The sequence below is a fragment of the Hemitrygon akajei genome, unplaced genomic scaffold, assembly GCF_048418815.1.
Source record: "Hemitrygon akajei unplaced genomic scaffold, sHemAka1.3 Scf000045, whole genome shotgun sequence".
NCBI lineage: Eukaryota > Metazoa > Chordata > Chondrichthyes > Myliobatiformes > Dasyatidae > Hemitrygon > Hemitrygon akajei.
Genome location: NW_027331931.1, coordinates 4,201,159 through 4,224,685, shown reverse-complemented (window position 1 = coordinate 4,224,685; position 23,527 = coordinate 4,201,159). Strand labels below are relative to the sequence as shown.

The 23,527-nt window shown below is 45.0% G+C and overlaps 1 protein-coding gene and 1 long non-coding RNA gene across 3 annotated transcripts in view; both read right to left on the bottom strand.

Moving 5' to 3' along the window:
* Nucleotides 1-23,527, bottom strand: part of LOC140720587 (uncharacterized) — a 154,040-nt gene that overhangs the window by 44,922 nt on the left and 85,591 nt on the right. Inside the window, 1 exon segment of the mRNA XM_073035420.1 lies at nt 22,078-23,487. Coding sequence (XP_072891521.1) covers nt 22,078-23,487 — 1,410 coding nt within the window.
* On the bottom strand, nt 7,178-13,370 carry LOC140720629 (uncharacterized). 2 transcript variants are annotated; one of them, XR_012097229.1, is made up of 3 exons: nt 13,272-13,370; nt 11,861-11,970; nt 7,178-7,521 (listed from the first exon to the last, which is right to left on the bottom strand). It is a non-coding gene; the product is annotated as an uncharacterized lncRNA (long non-coding RNA). The 2 variants fall into 2 exon arrangements; XR_012097230.1 differs by having other exon boundaries at nt 13,294-13,370.

Below are 23,527 nucleotides of genomic sequence, written 5' to 3'. Positions count from 1 at the left end.
ATCATCAGCGAGTTCACACTGGGGAGTGGCCGTTCACCTGCTCAGAATGTGGGAAGAGATTCATTCAGTCATCCACCCTACTGAGTCATCAGCGAGTTCACACTGGGGAGAGGCCATTCACCTGCTCAGTCTGTGGGAAGAGGTTCGCTCACTCATCCACCCTACAGAGAAATCAGCGAGTTCACACTGGGGAGAGGCCGTTCAACTGCTCAGTCTGTGGGAAGGGATTCTCTCAGTCATCCATCCTACAGAGTCATCAGCGAGTTCACACTGGGGAGAAGCCGTTCACCTGCTCAGCCTGTGGGAAGGGATTCACTCAGTTATCCAGCCTACAGAGTCATCAGCGAGTTCACACTGGGGAGAAGCCGTTCACCTGCTCAGTCTGTGGGAAGGGATTCACTCGATCATCCATCCTACAGAGTCATCAGCGAGTTCACACTGGGGAGAAGCCATTCACCTGCTCAGTCTGTGGGAAGGGATTCACTCAGTTATCCAGCCTACAGAGTCATCAGCGAGTTCACACTGGGGAGAAGCCGTTCACCTGCTCAGACTGTGGGAAGAGTTTCACTCGGTCATCCCAACTACTGGCACACCAGTCAGTTCATACTGGGGAGAAGCCGTTCACCTGCTCAGTCTGTGGGAAGGGATTCTCTGAGTCATGCAGATTACTGAGTCATCAGCAAGTTCATACTGGGGAGAAGCCATTCACCTGCTCAGACTGTGGGAAGGGATTCACTCAGTCATCCAACCTACAGAATCATCAGAGAGTTCACACTGGGGAGAAGCCGTTCACCTGCTCAGTCTGTGGGAAGGGATTCACTCGGTCATCCCACCTACAGAATCATCAGCGAGTTCACACTGGGGAGAAGCCATTTATCTGCTCAGACTGTGGGAAGGGATTCACTCAGTCATCCACTCTACTGAGTCACCAGCGAGTTCACACTGGAGAGAAGCCGTTCACCTGCTCAGTCTGTGGGAAGGGATTCACTCGGTCATCCACCCTACAGAGTCATAAGCGAGTTCACACTGGGGAGAAGCCGTTCACCTGCTCAGTCTGTGGGAAGGGATTCACTCAGTCATCCCACCTACAGAATCATCAGCGAGTTCACACTGGGGAAAAGCCATTCACCTGCTCGGTCTATGGGAAGGCATTCACTCAGTCATCACAACTACTGGCACACCAGTCAGTTCACAGTGGGGACTGGCCGTTGTTATGAATCCCTGGGTTTCCTTTGCTGTGGACTGTCATTTTAAGAGAGAGAGACAGAGATCAGGATGCTGACTCAGTCTGACTTGCAGCTTGTTTACATCGCTCGTAGCTTGTTTAGTTTTAACCGAGGACACAGACACTCAGCGTCAGATGGAGACAAAGGAGGAAAAATGGAAGGATCGAAACCAGGGAACTAGTGGCCAAGGTTCACTGTTTGGAACTTTCCTATGCCCACAAGGGTGGGTTAATTATCGTTCACCGTACATCGAATATGTGATTGTCACCTCGTTTGATCCATAGGAGTGGATCGGATTTGGGGCATCCTGTGGAGACCACTTATGTGTTAGCCCTTGCCTGGGGTAATTCACTTGAAGACGATACACCTTGTGACAAGTCACTTTCGGTGATAATTTGTATGTGGATTTGAAACGATGATGGATAAAATCTACAGTGACTGTTCTCTCGTTTTACCACCGTGGAACCTGTGAAATTCTACATATTTGCATTTTCTCGCCATTTACCCTGGATTACAAATCTCTCTCTCTCATCGCCTATTCTGTAGTTGAACTGAACTTTCATACTTTACCATCTCAAGACTCTAAGCCTTGTTTCCCCCGAGCTCAATAGTTTGGGAGTTATATTTACTCACATTTATAAACTTAACACTGTTAACTTCTGTTTATCTTGTTTAAATTGCAATATTACAAGTAGATTCTAATAAAGATAGATTTAACATCAAAACCAGACTCCAGGTGTAGACTATTGCTGCTGGCTTGTTTCTAAAGCATTATGGTTCATAACAGATTTGGGGCCTGCGTCTGGGATTTGAACAAATTTGGGGGCTATCGATCGATTAATTATCGATTTGATTGGGGAAATCCCTTTTGATTTATTTGTGTGTGGAAATCAGCAGCAGTGGATATTGATAAATTTCTGTAGGGTGGATGACTGAGTGAATCCCTTCCCACGTACTTCCTCATCCAGGTCATCCACTCTTGGTCTTCCTGGAATCATTCTTTGAAACTTCTCCGGACCCACTCCAATACGAGCACATCTTTTGCTCAGATAATAAGTCGGAAGTACAGGTCGGAATCTGCTCACAATACACCAACAGTGATCTGCCCAATGCGTTATAAAGCTATAGTATCGCATCCTTGCTCTTATATTGCTAACATTGCAGTTGTCATCCTTAATCAACTCCATCTGCAAGCAAACCTTTAGGGCCTCTTGCTCAAGGACTCCCAAGCACTTATGCACCTCTAATTTTTTCAAGTTTCTCCCATTTTTTTTCTACACCCAATTACTTCTACCAAATATACATGACTTGCATACACTGTATTTCAACTGCTACTTTGCTGGCATTCTCCAGATCTATCGAAGTCCTTCTGCAGACTCCCGCTTTGCTCTAAACTACCTGTCCCGTACCTATCTTTGTATCAACTGCAATGTTCGTCACCAAGGTGTCAATTCCGTCATCCATATCATTCAGATTTAACATGAAACGATGCGGTCTCAATACTGATCCCTACAGAACAGCATTAGTTACCGACAGCAAAACAGAATTGCCCACATTATTCTGACTCTTTCTCCCTTGTCAGTACAAGTTTCTTTCCTGTAATTCCATGAGTTGTGATCCTGTTCAGCAGCCTCACGTGCAGCACCTTAGAAACATAGAAAACCTGCAGCACGTTACAGACCCTTTGGCTCACAAAGCGGTGCCGAACATGTCCTTGCTCTAGAAATGCCAAGGGTTACCTACAGTTCTCTATTTTTCTCAGCTCCGTGTACCTATCCAGGACTCTCTTAAAAGACCCTATCGTGTCCGCCTCCACCACCATTGCCGGCAGCCCATTCCAAGCACTCACCACTCTCTGTATAAAAAACTTACCCCTGACATCTCCTCTGTACCTACTTCCAAGCATCTTCAAACTATGCCCTCTCGTGCTAGCAATTTCAGCCCTGGGAAAAAGCCTCGAACTATCCACACGATCAATGTCTCTCATTTTCTTGTACACCTCCATCAGGTCACCTCTCATCCTCCATCACTCCAAGGAGAAAAGTCTGAGTTCACTCAACCTGTTCTCAAAAGGCATGCTCCCCTTTCCAAACAACATCCTCGTTAATCTCCTCAGCACCCTTTCTATGGCTTCCACATCCTTCCTGTAGTTTGGCGACCAGAACTGAGCACAGTACTCCAAGTGGGGTCTGACCAAAGTCCTATATAGCTGCAACATTACATCTCGGCTTTTAAACTCAAGCCTGCGGTTGATTAAGGCCAATGCACAGTATGGCTTCTTAACCACAGAGACAACCTACAGAGCAGCTTTGAGTCTCCTATGGACTCCGTCCCCAAGATCCCTCTGTTCCTCAACACTGCCAAGAGGCTTACCATTAATACTATATTCTATCATATTTGACCGAAGAAAATGAACCACATCACACTTCTTTGGGTTGAACTTCATTTGCCATTTCTCAGCCCAGGTTTGCAGACTATCAATATCTCCCCGCAACCTAACCCAACCTTTGTGTCATCAGCAAATTTACTAACCCGTACCTCCACTTCCTCATCCAGGTCATTTATAAAAGTCACGAACGGTAGGGGCCCCGGAACAGATCCCTGAAGCAGACCACTGGTCACCGACCTCCATGCAGAATATGACCAGTCTACAACCACTCTTTGTCTTCTGTGAGCAAGCCAGTTCTGGATGCACAAAGCAATGTGCCCTTGGATCCCGTGCCTCCTTACTTTCTCAATCAGCCTTGCATGGGGTACCTTGTTGAAGATCATCTGAAAATCCGAGCAAACAACATACACTGCCTCTGCTTTATCTATCTTGCCTGTTATTTCCGCAAAGTATTCCAAGAGATTTGTCAGTCAAGATTTCCTCGAAAGAATCCGGCTGACTGCACCGAGCTGCCAGAGCAAGTGGCAGGGACGATTGTAATCTAAGAGAAGTTTGCTTAGGTGACTGGATGAGAAGCATATGGAGGGCTATGGTCCAGGTGGAAGTTGTTGGAACTCGGAAGATTAATGCTTTAGCACGGACTAGACTGGCCGAATGGCATTTTCCTGTGTTGTAGTGTTTTATGACTCTTATGCCTTCACAATCTCTTCAGCTACCTCTTTATGAACTCTGCGATGTCTTATCTACCTTCAGGCCTTTCAGCTTCAAAAACACCTTCTCTCCTTGGTAAAAGCATGTATCCTCACTTCTGCCCCAGGTACTGCTGAATGTTTGGCATTTATGTAATAAATGTAACGACGCAACTGTAGTGGGTGACTTCAATCTGCAGGAGGATTGGGAAAGTCAGATTGGCGTGAGATCGCAAAAGAGGGGATGTATTGAATGCAAACGAAATGGCTTTTTAGAGCAGCTGATGGTTGAGCCTACTCGGGGAACTGCTATCTTAGATTGGGTGTTGTGTAATAACCCAGATCTTATGAGGGAGGTTAATGTAAAGGAACCATTAGAAGGCAGTGATCATAATATGATTGAATTCCTACTGCAATTTGTGAGGGAGAAGCACAGGCAAGATGCATAGTATCTCAATGGAATGAAAGGGAATTTCAGAGGCGTGAGAGAGGTGATTCCCCAGGTGGATTGGAGAAGGATGCTGGTGGAGATGACGCTAGAGCAGAAATTGCTGACGTTTCTGGGAATAGTTCATAATGTACAGGATAGATATGTCCCACAGACATAGTTCTCAAACAGCGGGGCTAGGCTATCGTGGCTGACAAAGGAAGTTAAGGACTGTATAAAAGCATATAAGGTATTAAAAGTGAGTAGTAGGTTGGATAATTGGGTAGCTTTTAACATCCAACAACAGGCAAATTTAAAATAAAAGCTATAAGGGGAAAGGTGAAATATGACAGCAAACTATACAATAATATAAGCCAGTTATAAAAATATATGAAAGGGAGGCGAGAGTTGATATTGGACCACTGGAAAATGATGCTCATGGGGTACAAATGGGGAAGAGATGGTAGATGAACTTGATAGGTACTTTGCATCCATCTTGTCTGTGGAAGACACCACCAGTGTGCCAGAGATCCGTGAGTGTCATTGCTATTACAAAGGAAAACGTGCTAGGCAAACTCAGGTTCTTAAAGTGGATAAGTCACCTGGACCAGATGGACTATATCCCAGAGTCCTGAGAGAGGTTGCTGGAGAGATAACAGATGCATCGGTCATGACACGTCAAGAATCACTTGATCCTGGCATAGTCCTGGGGGACAGGAAGATTGCAAATGTCAATCCACTCTTTGAGAAGGGAGGAAGGCAAAGTAAAGCAAATTATAGTCCAGTAGGCCTAACCTCAGTGGCTGGGAAAGCGTGGAGTCATAATAACAGTTGAGGTTTTGGGGTACTAGGAGACTAATGATATAATAAGACAAAGTCAGCATAGGTTCTGTAGAAGGAAATCTTACCTGACAAGTCTGTTACAGATCTTCGAGGAAGTCATAAGCAGGATGGACAAACGAGAGGCATTGGATATCATTTACTTGGATTTTCAGAAGGCATCTGATAAGGTGTCACACATGAAACTGCTTAACAGGATAAAAGTCAGAAGTAATACTGGCATGGATAGAGGAATGGCTGACAGCCAAGAGGCAGTGAGTGGGAATAAAAGGGGCCTTTTCTGGTTGGCCAGCAGTGACTTGTGTTCTTCAGGGGTCAGTATTCGGTCCGCTACTTCTCACATGTTTTGTCAGTGATCTGGATAATAGAACTGATGGGGTTGTGTGGCTCAGACTGTGGGAAGAGATTCACCACATCATCTCACCTAGTGACTCACCAGTCAGTTCACACTGCAGTGAGGGATTTCACCTGTTCAGTCTGTGGGAAGAGATTCACTCAGTCATCTAACCTACAGAGACACCATCATTTTCACACTGGGGAGTAGCTGTTCACCTGTCCAGACTGTGGGAATAGATTCACTCGATCTTTCAACCTACAGAGTCACCAGCGAGTTCACACTGGGGAGAGGCTGTTCACCTACTCAGTCTGTGGACAGGGATTCACCAAATCATCTCACCTAGTGACTCACCATTCAGTTCACACAGCAGAGAGGGATTTCACCCGCTCAGATTGTGAGAAGGGATTCACTCAGTCATCTGATCTGCTGGCATACAAGTGAGTTCCACTGGGGAGAGGCCTTCGACCTGTGAATGTGGGAAGGCATTCACACGATCATCTCATCTATTAAAACACCAGCGAGTTCACACCACTTAGAGGCCGATCGTCCGCTCAGACTTTGGGAAGAGATTCTGTCAACTGTCTCCACCAAGGCTGCATCATTGTGTTCCACTGGGGAGAGGCCATTCACGTGCTGTGAATATGGGAAGGGATTCACTCAGTAATCTAACCTTGTAACACACGACCGGGTTCACATTGGGGAGAAAGTTTCAATAAGCTGTAGGCTGGATATTTGCCCATACCCGTTGCTGAATGCAATTTCGACAGTGACTGGGGGAGTCTAGTACAAGAGGGCATGACTTAAGGTTTACAGGGCGCCCATTCAGAACAGAGATGCGATGAATTTTTTTTAGTCAGAGAGTGGTGAATCTGTGGCATTTGTTGCCACGGGTAGCAGTGGAGGCCAAGTCATTGGGTGTGTTTAAGGCAGAGATTGATAGGTATCTGAGTAGTCAGGGCATCAAAGGTTATGGTGAGAAGGTGGGGGAATGGGACTAAAGGGCAGATTGGATCAGCTCATGATGAAATGGTGGAGCAGACTCGATGGGCCAAATGGCCGATTCTGCTCCTGTGTCTTATGGCCTTATGTGATTTTTTTTCTCATTTGTGTTATTCCTCTTCCTCCTTCTGTCCAAAGTCGTGTTAATCTCAGTGGGTTTGAGTGTAAGTAGTTTTTTCTAAACTTGTCATTTCAGTTCTTACTTATCTTTGTAAATTTTACTGATTGAAATGGGACTAAGATATTTTCATTAAAAAAAGTCAATGTCGGTATTGATGGAAGTGTTTATTGCCTTTGTTGTATTTGTTAACTATTGAGCTCTGTTCGGCAGTTTTTTAAAGCCTTGAAATAAATTTTGTCAAAGGTTTTCCCAATATTGCACTACTTTCTGTTGTCTTTGCTTGTTGATTTTTCAGATACGTGGTTATCACGAGTCCCGGTGAAGGGTCATGGCCGGAAATGTTGATTCCCATCCATAGATGCTGCCCGACCTGCTGAGCTCCTCCAGCATTTTGTGTGAATTTCTCTCGATTTCTTGCATCTGCAGGTCTTCCTGTTTCCAAAATATTTATATGTTTAGTGAAATAACAAGCTGGTCGTGGGTTTGTGTGGCTCTGTTGGTAAAATATTAAATAAAATCATTAGATAAGAGGTGGCATAGGGTTGGGCAGTGTGGAATCTGTGGGTAGTATTAAGGAACAGCAAATGTACAAAAAAATCCTTGATGGGAATTGTATAGTGACCCCAAAACAGTAGTAAGTATGTGGTCCACAAATTACAATGAGAGATAGAAAATGAGTGCCAAAAGGGGCAATGTTACAATAGTCATGGGGGATTGCCATGCAGGAGATTAGGAAAATCAGGATGGTGTTGGTCTCAAGAGGAGGAATTCCTAGAATGCCTACAAGATGCATTTTTTTTAGAGCAGCTCGTGGTTGAGCCCACTTGGGGATCAGATATTCTGGATTGGGTGCTGTAATGAACCGGAATTAATTAGGTCACTTGAGTTCAAGGAACCCTTCGGGACAAGTGATTTTCGTATGATCAAATTCACCCCGACATTAGAGAAGGAGAAACTAAAGTCAGATATGAATAAAAAGAGAATTAGAGAGGCCTGAGAGAAAAATTGGTCAAAATTGATTTGGAAAGAACACGGGCAGGGATGAAAACAGAGCAGCAATGGCTGGAATTTCTGGAAGCAATCTGGAAGTGACGGGATATACACATCACAAAGAGGAAGTAGTATTCTTAAGGTAAGGTGACAAAACCGTAGCTGCTAAGAGAAACCAAAGACAACATAAAGACCAAAGAGGGCACAGAACAAAAATTACTAGGCAGTTAGAGAATTGGGAAGTTTTAAAAATGAACAGAATGCAACCAAAACCATTAAGAAGGAAGAGATGAGATACATAGATGAGCTAGCCAGTAATATTAAAGAGGATACCATTTTTAATTTCAGGTACATATTGTGTAAAAGAGAGACAGAAATGGATACCAAACCACTGGAGAATGATGCTGGAGAGGGAATAATGGGGTGAGGGTGAAAGGTGATGGCTGATGAACTGAATAAGTATTGTACTCACTCTTATCTGTGGAAGGCACTGGCAGGAATATGGAAGTCCCAAATGTCAGTGGTCAGAATGTGTAAAGATACGTTACTCGGGAGTAAGTAGAAGGAAAGGCAATGGGCTGTGAATTTTTTTTTACTGGAAGGAGAAATCGATATTCATGCCTTCAGGTTGGAGCTACGCAGGTGGAATATGATGTGTTTCTCTTCAACCCTGAGGCTGTCAAGTGGAGCAACTCCAGCCATTGCTATTCTGCCATCATCCCTGCCAGTGTCCCCTTCCAATCAACTTTGGTAAGCTCTTCTCCAGTGCCTCCGTAGTTCCCCTCACTCCACTAATAATGATGCATCTTGTTTTACCTTTCCCCTCTCAAAGTGAAGGGTGGATTCAGTCGTGTTATTATCACTGTATCCACATGCTCCCTTTACCAAAAGCTCCCCAATCAAATTTGGTTCATTCCAGAATTAACTTTTCCCTAGTGGGCACAATCGCAAAGGGAAGGTAGGTCACATCCGGAATTTTCAATTTAGCGGGCGATTTCCTCTGACGTATTGGGAAATCATGTACGAGGATAGTTACAGCAATGGCTTGCCATTGTTGTATTTGCCTTCTGCCGGGTGAGATTTTTTTTTAAGAGATCAACAGCTCTTAACCCAGCACGGATGGAGAGCATGCAAGGGTGCCGGCTGGATTCAAACTCAGGACCTCCCGCCACTGATGCCACTACGCCACCAGCCGGCTGCACAATTCCAAGCTGTTCTAAAAGGCATCTCATTGGTATTTTCCAAATTCCCTCTCCTGAAATCAAGCACCGATCTTATTTTCACAATCTACCTTCACCCACCCCACTCATGGACTATTTGTCTCACTCCCATCGGGGGTAGATACACAGCGTCCTCACCAGGACTACCAGCCTCTGGGACAGCTACTTTTCCCAAGCAGTAAAGCTGATAAATATCTCTGCCCACTAACCCATACTTCCACAACACCAAACACCTCTATCATTTCCTGTCTGTCATCTTATATGCAGGCATCCTATGCCGAGCGTCACTTTATGAACATACAATCAATCCGTGCACTGTATATAAGCTGTGGATATATGTTGTTACCGTTGTGTTTCTGTGTTGCATTGGAACCGGAGTAATAATTATTTCGACCTCATTTACACGTGTCTGCTGGAAATGGAATTAAACAACCCTGAATCTTGAAGAAACATTTCAGCAGGCTGCAGCGTCACATTTCTGTCTCTCAGCGTTATTGCGGCAGAGCGCCACCTGGTGACAATGGAGTCCACAAATCAGGGGGTCCTGTTATTGTGGTAAATCACCACGATAAGAATGGGTGTAGGGGCTGGACGCCAACTGCACGTGGATGAAGTGCCAGAGATGCCCCTAACCTCTCTCCTCACCACTAGTCAGGGTCCTAAACAGTCCTTCCATATGAGGCAACTTTTCAACATCGTGCTTGTTGGGGTCATCCATCGTTTCCAGTTTTGCAGGTGTGGCGTCCTCGACATTAGAGAGACCCGATGTAGTCTCTGCATTCTGCACTCTGTCCCGATGCGATTCTGCAGATTTTGGAGATGCAGAGTAACATACACAAAATGTTGGAGGAAGTCAGGAGGTCTGGTAGCTTCTATAGAGGGGGTAAAGCCAAAGAGAGATTTCCTGCCGAGACCCTTCATCGGGACTGGAAGTGGGGAGAAGCCGGAATATGATGGTGCGGGGAGTGGAAAGAGTCCAAGCTGGTAGATGATAGGTGAAGCCAGATAAGAGTGAAGGTGAGTGGATGGGGGAGGTGGGAGATGAAGTGAGACGCTGTGAGGTGGTAGGTGAAAAATGCAAAGGGCTGAAAAGGAGGAATCTGATAGGAGAGCAGAGCGGACAATGGGGAAGTAAAGGGGAACCAGAGGGAGACGATCCTCAGTGGAGAAGAGAGAAGTGAGGAGACAGAATGGAGGAGACTGGCGTGTGGGTTGATGAAATGAAAACGTTGAGATAGAAGTTAAAGATATCGATGTTCATGCCATTGAGGTGTAAACTACCCGGATGTAATATGAGTTGTTGCTCCTCCAACCTGAGAGTGCACTCATCGTGTTAGTTAAACAATGAAACGGAAGGGAGAGTGGATTAATAGTTTTCCCCTGGGATCCCTATTAACTCAATCCTCTCTCACCTTAAACCAGTCCTCTCTGGTTGTTGATTCCACAAAAATGGGGTAAAAGAAAAAAATAAACATAGAAAACCTACAGTATAATACAGGCCGTTCGGCCCACAAAGTTGTGCTGAGCATGTCCCTAAATTAGAATTTACGAGGGTTACCCATAGCCCTCTATTTTTCTAAGCTCCATGTACCTATCCAGTAGTCTCGTAAAAGACCCTATCGTATCCGCCAGCAGCCGGCAGCACATTCCACACACTCACAACTCTGAGTAAAAAACTTACCCAGGACATCTCCTCTGTACCTGCTCCCAAGCACATTAAACCAGTGCCCTCTGTGGCAGCCATTTTAGCCCTGAGGAAAAGCCGCTGACTATCTACACGATCAATGCCTCTCATCATCAGTTTGCTGATACATAACATTGAGGTGGTGGGATACAAGGCGGACTGAGGATGACCCAGATGGGAGATGTATATCACTGAAGCGGGGTTGGGGGTTGTGAGGAGACTGGACAGAGGTTGAACAAGATGAGCAGATGGAACCAGGTGGGAGAAGGGATCAAGGACGATCTCTGATGGTCCTCCAGCAACACATAGGTACTGAATGAATAGTACATACTATTGTACAAAAGATTCTAAAATGACAGAATTAGCAAAAATAACAAGAACTTTGCCAGATATACTTTGACCCTCAGCAAAATTTTATCAACACACCATAGAAAGTTTTCCATCCGGACACTTCACGCTTTGCATGGTAACTACTCCGCCCGTGACTGTCAGGAACAGCAGAGACCTTTGGATCCAGATCAGCACATCACAGAAACCATTCTCCCCCCTAGACTTCCCAGTCCCTCGGTAAAGCAGGCAGTGAAATCAAAGATCCCCACAACCTGGGACGTTCTCCTTTCTCACCCACCCCAGTCCGGGAGAAGACACAACAGCCATAAAGCTCCAGGACAAATGTGAGGAGCCTCAGGAAGCGAGGCGAGTTCGGGGGAAGTTAACGGGACTCAGTGGCCGACATCAGATTCCCCAACAGAACATGGAGGATGCGTGACCGCCCATCTGGAGATTGTGAACATGCACAAAGAGATCGTTACATCTGCGGTTAAATGGGAGGGGCAAATGGGATCACGTGACCGGTGGGGGTCTAACACCCCAGGCATAGTCTCCAGCTTCCCAGCACTCTGTGGAAATAAACAGACACCCCTCACACCTCCTCTCACCTTAAATGTATTAGACATTTCAACCCCCAGGAAAAGTATATCGGCTGTCCACTCTATTCCTCTCGTAATCTTATAAACGTCCATCCAGTCTCACCCCAGCCTGCGCCGCTCTGGAGAAAACAACACAAGTTTGTCCAGCCTCTTGTTATAGCTCATGCCCTCTAATCCAGGCAGTGTCCTGGTAAACCTCTTCTGCGCCCTCTCCAAAGCCCCGACATCCTTCCGAGAATGGGGGCGACCAGAACTGTATGAAACACTCCAGATGTGGGCTAACAAGTTTTACAAAGCTGCAACACAACTTCATGACTTTTGAACTCAATGCTTCAACTAATAAAGACAACCGTGCCATTTGCCTTCTTATCGATCCGATAAATCTGTGCAGTCTCTTTCAGGGAGAGATGACCACTGTTCAGGGTTTTGCATTTAACACTGTACTGTCTCATACATTCAGGGGTGCAGTGCTACCAGAGCTCACCGGAGAGCTGCTCCGACACCTCTGTAAAAAAGTCAAAATAAACAAGCACGGAATTTAACAACCCCGGATATTAAATAGAGGGAATTTTACGGAAGCGGGGGTGTTGGCTGGTGGGGAAAAATACCACTATTAGCATTAGGATATTTGATTGCTTTTGGTGAAATCCTGGAGCTGTGACTGTTTTTAATTTAGGTATTTGTGAAATTCCTTCTCGCTCGATCTGTTGTCCTAGGAAGCTGGGAAATACCTGCACAGAAGTGCAAGCATTTTTCTGCTCTTTCCAATGGTTACCATTGGATTTCAGGACGGAGCTATATTAAGCAAGGAATGAACATCGAAACCTAAGTTTTAAATTCAAAAACAATGAAAGAAAAATTCACTGCTCGCTTATCTTCGTCCTGATTTTGATCAAATACACAAGCTAATCATCCAAAATCCTCTTCAACACCTGGATAAATTTAGTTTTGTTTTACAAGCCAAATGGGAAAAAAGACATTTCTAGGCTTTAAGCTAATTTTATGTCATTTCAACTATCATTAATAGCAGATCAACCCCTTAGCCTCGCTCCACCAACTGTAGCTGATGGGAAAGAGGCTCTTTTTCTCTTTGTGTTGATAGGAAAAAGAGTAATTTAGTGAGGCAATGAATGAGACAAAACACATTTCCAAACCTCCCAAATGGTTGCTCTCCTCCCCTGTTAACATTTATCACTTCCAAAATACCAAATTTTCTATTCGTATAAATGCGATAATAATTTATGTAAAGATTCAAGCTTCTTTAACTTTTTATATATTTAAAGACTAAACAGGATCTGTTAAGGTTTAACCATGTAACACTCAATGTGTGACGATATTGTGAGTATCAACACTCACAGGTACACTTCCCGTCCAACCATTTCTTCGAGAGAAACTGTACGAGGCAGAGTTGCCAACTTACCACTTTTGAGACTAATATTTACCAATATTCGTGGCTTTAGCAATAGTTCATCAGAGGTTCTTTTTTCATACTTGATTACTTGGTTCCAATTTAGGTGGCTAAAAGTGTAAAAAAATGAATTGGTTTATTTCTGTTATTTTTATACCTCTGAGGAACACTGCTAAGCGCTGCGGGCCCTGCCGTCTGCTCTGACTCAGTCGTATTAGTGAGGCTACATCTGTGGTGGTTCGTGGATTACTCGCTAATCCTAAAGTAAATTTTTCTCACTAACAACCCTTTGGCTTCTAAGCAAACAAAGTTATTTTACTTGCTTGATAATTATATTCTATGATAATCAGTTAAGTGCAACCATGCAATACTTTGTCATATTATTAAGCATTATATGCTTAATTGTACCAGTTATACACTGAAATGTCGTGATAGGCTGTAATCTTGTTAATGTCTTAACTATCACTATATTTCTGTGGAGCTCTGGAATTCATATATTTCTTTCATCTTGGTTTACTGCTTGACATTATAGGAAACCCGATATCTGTCACACCCAATTTGTGTACCTGCACGAATGGGGCAAGGCAGATGCCCAGTACATGAAATGAACAGGTACACAAATTGGGTGTCACAAACTTGGGGTGATTGATAAGTTCGTGACCCAAGGTGGAAGGAGTCAATTTTACAAAACCTAGCAATTTTCAATTATGTGAAACAGAAATACCACAAAAGTTATTAACTTCAAACTTTCTGCATAATCATTCAAAGAGTTGAACGATACGTGCAGGTACCGAGAGCTGTATAACTTCAGGCCTTCTAACTTAGGCCACGAACTTATCAATCAACCAACCTACTCCCCCCGTGCAGCTCCGGCAGCTAAAAAATTGCCACTGCACCCCTGCTCCAGCCGTCCGGCAGAGCTCGGGCCCGGCCCTTTCCCAATGCAACCGGCCCACATTTACACAACACCGGGATCATTCCCTACTCACCCCTGCTCGAATCAGAGAACCGCCAAACAGCGGCAGTCCGCACCGCGCATGCGTTCAGCAGGCGTTTCTCCGCAGCGCCACCGGTGGCCGGAGGTCTGCTAATCGTTGCCGACGGCCGGTGATCCGCACAGCGCCTCCAGTGGCCGGAGGCCGGAGGGACAACGCAGAGGTAAATCACAAACACGACAAAGTCTGCAGATCCTAGAAATCCAAAGGAACACAAACAAAATGCTGGCCGAACACAGCAGGCCGGGTAGCAACGGGAATGGAAATCGGAATGAAAATGTTTGGACACCGGGAAGTCCCGCTTGGAGCGGATAGTTCAAAGGTTAGTTTATTATTAAAGCAGGTATCCATAAACAACTGAGTTTTTTTTCTTCTCCAGAGAACCACGAAACAAAAAAAAAGCATGAAAGTCGTTCACAGGGAAAAATCAAACCTACCCCACCACCCGGATCAAGAAGTACGGGATCCCAATCTTCAAACCCCAAAAACCACATCTCCCGCACAAAAGGGAACAATAATATCGACCCCCGAAAAAAACACTCCTACCCCGCACAACTGCGGAGGAGCCGGTGTCACCAGTGTCGAGGCGGCCGCATCGGGAGCAGCGGTCACAACAGGCGACCCCGGAAGATTCACAGGTGAAGTGTCGCCTCACCTGGAAGGATGTCTGGACAACGGAGAGAGTTCGGCCGTTCGGCCCTTTCACTGTGACACCCCGAACTCCACATCAAATCCGTCCAAACGAATCTGGGTGAACTTTAATGACCAATAAATATAATTCCTCTCAGCGATCAGCTGTCTGAATGATTCCCTGACTCTGAGAGGAAGGGGTATCTATGGTCCACACTGTCAGGGTGTTGAGTTTACCAGGAGACAAAGACTGCAGGGACGAGAGGTTTTCTGATGACTAATACACTGTGTGTGGACCCCGCTGGCAATTCAGGTGTTGTGACCCGAATCGAGACAAACACCACGCTGCCCACTCCACCAACAACACGGCACAGCCGGACACATAACAGGGGACTTTACATCCCACAACACTGGATTCAGTGATGAAACCCGTGATTAATGTTGTTGTCCCACTGAAAACTCCATTAAGGTGCTTTTAAATGCCCGCGCTCCCCCACAGGTGACGTCACACAGCTCCCCCCACGTGCCTGACGTCACATCTGGGCTCCCCACACCGGGATCTGTCCTCACGTGCGCGGTGTCTTACGTCGCCCACGCGCTGCTGTGCTCGACACAGTGAAATAGTGACAGGGTTGGGAGGTGAATGGTTGGGGCAACACGGGGCTGCAGAAGATGGAAATTAATTCCATAGAGGATGAACAAAGAGGTTAGAGAGTATTTGTTATAGAGAGTGCAATGAAGATTCACCTGACTGATCCCTGGGGTGGTGGGGTCATCATATGAAGAAAGATCAAATGTGACAACCCTTTCATTTAGAGAATCGAGGACTGAGAGGTGAACATATTGAAATGCACATCATTACCGGCTGAACCAGGGATCCCAGTCTCTGAAACAGGGATGGACTGTCTGGGACTGAGATGAGGGGAAATGTCTCCACTCCGAGGGTGGTGAATGGAAAGAAACATGTGGATAAGAGCAGCCGCCATCTTGTTGATGGTTACAGGAGCCGAATGGCCACCTCCTGCTGTTTCTCCCTTGATGTTTCAGTGTTCCTGTCCACTGAGTCCAGAGGAATGTGAACAGAAATTAGTGTTTATAAACACAGAACTGATTTAAATGAAACGTGAACATTTCCTGTTTGGGTCTGAATTATGTTTTGGACCTGGATGGGAATTGAGCCGTTGACTCTGTGACCTGGAGGTGGAGGGAAAGGGATCGGGGAAGATATGGTGTGGAAAAATAATCATGTATCTGGGGTAAATATGGAATAATGTGGGGAATGCGGTGGATGGGTCGGGCAGTGTGTGAAGGGTGGGAAACGGAGTCAACGGTTCAGGTGGGAGACCCTCCACCCGTCACATGATCCCGTTTCCTGTTCATGTTTTTCTGCAGATCTGCCGCATCTGCGGGTCACTGTTCTACGTGGACGTGTAGCTTCATCTTTCCCCGTTCAGACAAGTCAGTGAGATCCCGATCAGTCACGTCCTCTCGTTGTGGGTGGACAATGTTTCTTTTCTGCAATATTTTCTGCATGTTTCATTCCACTGTTTTGAGGTGCTGAAGTGCAGCCGATGTTTCTGGGTGTCTGACCCGTTTTTGTGAGAATTTAGCCTTTTCTATTTCTCTGCGCTTCTCATAAATGTGTAAAGTTTAGTTCAGCTTCACTTCAGAATTTCCAAAGCAACACCCAGTCAGTCAAATAGTTCCACACAATTAAGATATTTTATTATATCTTTAATTTTTTTCTATTTTTGTACTATATATATATATGTATATTCTTATTTTAAATCACAATTGTTAAAAAACTATTGTTATGAATTAGGTTCTACTGCTACCGCAGGGACAACAAATTTCATGACACATGCCGGTACTATTAAACCTGATTCTGATATTGATATGGGAGACCCACTACCGGTCACCTGATCCCAGTTACCGCAGATTGTAATGTGAGATTGAAGCATTTTCCATATATTTGCTTTCCACAGAAATGACAACAGTTCAGTTTCCTTCTGCGGTTCCAGAGCAGAAGCTCAGTCTGTCTAATATTTCCACACAATTAAAATGGGAAATTTGTTTATCATCATAATGTACTGAGCTACAGTGGAAATCTTGCCTGATGTACCATCGACACAGACAGATACATTACAACAGTATATTGAGCTGATATACGACAAAACAATAAAAGTATTATGGCTGCAGAGAAAGTGCAGTACAGATAGACATATGGTGCAGGGTCACGTCGAGTTACATTGTGAGTTTGAGTCCATTTTATCATTCATTTGGCTTATAACTGCAGACAGGAAGCCATCCTTTAGCCTGGTGTCACGCACTTTAAGGCTTTTGTATCTCTTCCCCGATGGGGGAGCGGGTTTGCAGCAAAAATGTCCAGGTAATGAGGTTCTTTGAGTACATGGCCAGCTTTTCCAAGGGAGGGGAAGTGTAGGAAGAGTCCATGGAGTGGAGGCTTGTTTCTCTGATGTTCTCTGCTCTCCAAAGTTCTCTGCAGTTCCTTACAGTCATGGGCAGAGCAGTAGCCATACAAATGCGTGAAGTATCGACAAGGAGCTCAAAGACCTCGGCCTTCACCCTGTCTTGTGTAGCTGGATCCTGGACTTACTGTCAGATCCCCAGCAGGTAGTAAGGGTGGGCTCCATCTCCTCTGTCTCTCTGACCCTCAGCACACATAACCCATAGGGTTGTCTCTTTGGCCCTGTCTTTTACTCTTTGTGCACCCATGACTTGTGTTGCCACCCACAGCTCCAATCTGCTATTTAAATTTGCTGACAGCACTACATTGATTGGCCTAACCCGAAATACTGATAACAATCAATCAAATGCCTTCTGACAAGGCTCGGTCCAAACAAACTTTTCACCCTTCTTCAGGAGATTGGTCAAAGGAAGAACAATAGCGGCAAAGTTCTTACAGAACTTACGATAATATCCATCCATTCCCAGAAACCTTCTAAGAGCCTTCTTAGCAGTCAGAATAGGAAATTGAGAAATTGCCTGGACTTTTGCCCGAACAGGAGCCAACTTGCTTTGACCAACATCATAGCCAAGACAGGTCACACTGGCATGGCCAAATTCACTCTTAGCCAAGTTAACTGTAAGGTTGTCCTAGGAAAACCTGTCAAATAGCTTTTCTACTGCAGAGATATGCTCTTCCCAAGTGCCACTCCCTGTAACTAAGTCATCAATATAGGTATCTGTGTGTTCTAACTCTCGAATTACAAAATCAATCATTCTCTGGGATGTTCCTGGAGCATTTTTGTATTAAGATATTGTATTCACACAAACCAGATGGAGTCAAAAATGCAGAAATTTCTCTACCTCTGTCCGTCAATGGAACACACCAATACCCTTTCAACAGATCAATCTTTGTAAGAAATTAGCTTTTCCAGCCTTATCGATGCAATCATCCACCCTAGGGATAGGATAGGCATCTGTTTTTGTTACTGCATTTACCTTTCTATAATCAGTGCAAAATCTAACATGACCATCAGGTTTGGGCACAATAATGCAGGGTGACTCCAATCTCATTTTGAAGGCCTAATAATAAAGTATCTATCTATCTATCTACCATTCTCCAGCATATACTCAATTCCCTGGTCAGCCAATTTACACTTTTCTACATTCATGCGATATGGGTGTTATTTAATCAGTTTGGCTTGACCAACATCTACATCATGTACTGCGACTGTGGTTTGCTTGGGAAGATCGGGAAATAAATATTTAAACTTCAGAATTAATTCCTTCAGCTGTTGTTGCTTTGGCTGCAGATGAGACAACTTGTTAGCAATGTTTTCTGGAACAACCGAGTTCATTAGCCTAACTGGGACCATGTTTGGCTTGTGACAAGTCTCAGACGAGTCAATTGTTTCATTCTCAGGGTTGCCAGCTTCATTTGTTTTGACAACAACACTCACAGATGGTACCGGCTGTCAAAAAAGGCTTTATCATATTTATGTGTACCACCTGTGTTAGTTCAAGTCAGTTGGGTGTTTTACTAACATAATTCACATCATTACTTTGGGAGACTATTTCATACGGTCTATTGAATTTCGCCTGAAGTGGATTTGTCAACATAAGGCAAGCAGCTTATCTCCCACCTGGTATTTTCATTCGCAAGCCCGCTTATCAAACCAACACTTCATTTTTTCTTGAGAAATCTTTAAGTTTTGTCTCGCTAGACTACAGGCTTGGTGTAGTTTATTTTTGAACTTCAAATCATAGTCTAACGAGTTAACATCAATCCACCGTTCCTTTTAACAAGGTCAAAGGTCACTCTGCGACCAAATACAAGTTCAAATGGAGTAAAGCCCAGTGATTCCTGTACTGACTCTCTTTCTGTGGACAAAAGCAAATGTATTCCTTCATCCCAGTCTTTTCCATTTTCAACACAATATGTCTTAATCATTGTTTTGAGGGTAGAATGAAATCTTTCTAAAGCCCCTTGTGATTCTGTATGGTACGCAGATGATGCAATTTGTTTTGCTCCCAGTTCAGAAACTACCTGCTGGAATAATCCAGATGTAAAATTACATCCTTGATCAGACTGGATTTCTTTAGGCAAATCGAATAACGTGAAAAACTTGGTAAGAGCCTTCGCCACAGTTTTAGCTTTAATATTTCTGAGAGGTATTGCCTCTGGGAATCTGGATGCAGTACACATAATAGTTAGCAGAAACTGATGGCCTGCTTTAGTCTTTGGCAATGGGCCAACACAATCCACTATAACTTTGGAAAAGGGTTCACCGAATGCAGGTACAGGCCACTGGGGTGAGCTCATTAGGTTTACCCACAACTTGACAAGTGCCTTTTGGAAACTCTTATTCAGGGTAAACATAACTTTATGAGTTAAAGCAAACTGATCTGCTAATCTAGCAGATTCCTGCATAGTGGCAGCATCATTTCCATCTAAATACGTCTTTATGTCATCAGGGACGCACCTTCTGAATTCTTCAATTAAAACCAGCTCTCTCAAGCTGTTAAAATCATCATTTACATGTTCAGATGTGCACCAGCGGTCAAAACACACAAATTTCTCATAAGCAAATTCCGTATGTCTGGTTCACAGATTTCTTCAAATTTCTAAACTTTTGCCTGTCTGCTTCTGGGACCAACTCGTAAGCTTTGAGCACAGCCTGTTTCACTATGTCATAATGTGTGGTGCGTGGCCATGTGGTTAAGGTGTTGAACTAGCGATCTGAAAGTCATAAGTTCGAGCCTCAGCCGAGGCAGCGTGTGTGTCCTTGAGCAAAGCACTGAACCACACACTGCTCCTGCACGTTTATAGTCCAGTGGTGATGATTGGGGCAGCATAAATAAATAAATAATAAGCTGCTTCAGGAACTGTCAAAGCAGAATAGGCTTGCTGAGCCTTCCCCTTAATTACACTTTGTAAGAGAATTTTCTTTCTGCTTTTCTGCCTCTCCAGCCTGAAACTGCCTCTGCCTTTCCGGAGCCTCCATCTTTAAGTTTTCTAACTTGTACTGGAGCTCAAGCTCACGAGGTTTACTTTCAGGAAACACCTCGAACTCCTCCACTTTAAACACACCGTCGGATACATAATGTTCAGCTATTATCCTCTGCATCTGTACCCTCCGCATTGTCAATTTCACCTTAGCAAGTATTAACGTTTTAGCAATACTCAATAACTCAATCCTTCTGGTGTCCTCTAATGCCTGAGAGGTTCACACTTCCAGATATCTATCAACATCCATTGCTGCTGGTTTTCCACACACAGATAAATCAAAAGGGATTTCCCCAATGAAATCGATAATAAATCAATCCTTAAATTTGTTCATATCCCAGATGCAGGCCCCATTTTGTTACAAACCGTAACGCTTTAGAAATGAACCAGCAGCAACAGACTACCCCCAGTGGCCACACATTTTAATTCCATGTCCCATTCCCATTCTGATATGTCTATCCACGGCCTCCTCTACTGTCAAAATTAATCCAAACTCAGGTTGGAGGAACAACACCTTATATACCGGCTGGGTAGCCTCCAACCTGATGGGATGAAAATTGACTTCTCTAACTTCCGTTAATGCCCGTCTTCCCCTTCTTACCCCATCACTGACATATTTAATTTTTTGCATGTTTTCCATGTCCCTCTGGTGCTTCCCCCCCACCTTTCTTTCTCCCGAGGCCTCCTGTCCAATGATCCTTTCCCTTCTCCAGCGCTGTATCACTTTTGCCAATCACCTTTCCAGCTCTTAGCTTCATCCCACCACCTCCGGTCTTCTCCTATCATTTCGCATTTCACCCTCCCCCCACTACTTTCAAATCTCTTAGTATCTTTCCGTTCAGTTAGTCCTGATGAAGGGTCTCAGCCTGAAACGTCGGCAGTTCTCCTTATAGATGTTGCCTGGCCTGCTGTGTTCCACAAGCATTTTGTGTGTGTTGTTTGAATTTCCAGCATCTGTAGATTTCCTCGTCAGTGTTATGTGTATAAATATAACTCCCAAACTATTGAGCTCAGGGGAAAAAAGGCTTGGAGTCTTGAGATGGTAAAGTATGAAAGTTCAGTTCAACCACAGAATAGGTGATGAGAGAGAGATAATTGTAATCCAGGGTAAATGTTGAGAGAAGGCAATTATGTCGTATTCCACAGGTTCCATGGTGGTAAAACGAGCCCAACAGTCGCTGTAGATTTTATCTGTCATCCTTCCAAATCCACATACTAATAATCACCCGAAGTGACTTGTCATAATTGGTATCGTCTTAATGAATTACCACACCACAGCCAGGCAAGGGTTAACACATAAGTGGTCTCCACAGGATGCGCCAAATCAGATCCACTCCTATGGATCCAATGAGGTGACAACCACACATTCGATGTACGGTGAATCGATAATTAGCCCACCCTTGTGGGCAAAGGAAAGTTCCAAACAGTGACCCTTGGCCACTAGTTCCCTGGTTTCGATTCTTCCATTTTTCCTCCTTCGTCTCTGTCTGACTCTGAGTGTCTGTGTCCTCGGTTAAAACTAAACAAACTGCACGCGATGTAAACAAGCTGCAAGTCAGACTGATTTGCCTTCTTAATCTCTCTCTCTCGCTCTCTCTCTTAAAATGACAGTCCACAGCAAACAAAACCCAGGGATTCAAAACAATGGCCACTCCCCATTGTGAGCTGACAGGTGTGCCAGCAGGTGGGATGACTGAGTGAATCCTTTCCCACATTCTCAGCAGGTGAACGGCCTCTCTCTAGTGTGAACTCGTTGATGACCCTGTAGGGTGAATGACTGAGTGAATCCTTTCCCACAGACTGAGCAGGTGAACGGCCTCTCCCCAGTGTGAACTCGCTGATGTACCAGAAGGGTACATGACTGAGTGAATCCCTTCCCACAGACTGAGCAGGTGAACGGCTTCTCCCCAGTGTGAACTCGCTGGTGTCTCTGTAGGGTGGATAAATGAGTGAAGCTCTTCCCACAGACAGAGCAGGTGAACGGCTTCTCCCCAGTGTGAACTTGCTGATGTACCAGTAGGGTAGATGACTGACTGAATCCCTTCCCACAGACTGAGCAGGTGAATGGCCTCTCCCCAGTGTGAACTTGCTGATGATTCCATAGGGTGGATAAATGAGTGAAGCTCTTCCCACAGACTGAGCAGGTGAACGGCTTCTCCATAGTGTGAACTTGCTGATGTACCAGTAGGGTAGATGACAGAGTGAATCCCTTCCCACAGACTGAGCAGGTGAACGGCCTCTCCCCAGTGTGAACTCGCTGATGTGCCAGTAGGGTAGATGACAGAGTGAATCCCTTCCCACAGACTGAGCAGGTGAACGGCTTCTCCCCAGTGTGAACTTGCTGATGTACCAGTAGGGTAGATGACTGAGTGAATCCCTTCCCACAGACTGAGCAGGTGAACGGCTTCTCCCCAGTGTGAACTCGCTGATGTACCAGTAGGGTAGATGACAGAGTGAATCCCTTCCCACAGACTGAGCAGGTGAATGGCCTCTCCCCAGTATGAACTTGCTGATGTACCAGTAGGGTAGATGACTGTGTGAATCCCTTCCCACAGACTGAGCAGGTGAACGGCTTCTCCCCAGTGTGAACTCGCTGATGTACCAGTAGGGTACATGACCGAGTGAATCCTTTCCCACAGACTGAGCAGGTGAATGGCTTCTCCCCAGTGTGAACTCGCTGATGTCTCTGTAGGCTGAATAAATTAGTGAATCTCTGCCCACAGACTGAGCAGGTGAACGGCTTCTCCCCAGTGTGAACTCGCTGATGTACCATTAGGGTAGATGACAGAGTGAATCCTTTCCCACAGACTGAGCAGGTGAACGGCTTCTCCCCAGTGTGAACTTGCTGGTGTCTCTGTAGGTTGGATGACTGAGTGAATCTCTTCCCACAGACTGAGCAGGTGAATGGCCTCTCCCCTGTATGAGCTTGCTGATGTCTCTGTAGGTTGCCTGAGTGAGTGAATCCCTTCCCACATTCTGAGCAGGTGAACGGCTTCTCCCCAGTGTGAACTCGCTGATGACTCTGTAGGTTGGATGACTGAGTGAATCCCTTCCCACATTCTGAGCAGGTGAATGGCTGCTCCCTTGTGTGAACTCGCTGGTGAGCCATTAGGTCAGATGACTGTGTGAATCCTTTCCCAGAAATTCAACAGATGACCAGCCTCTGCCCA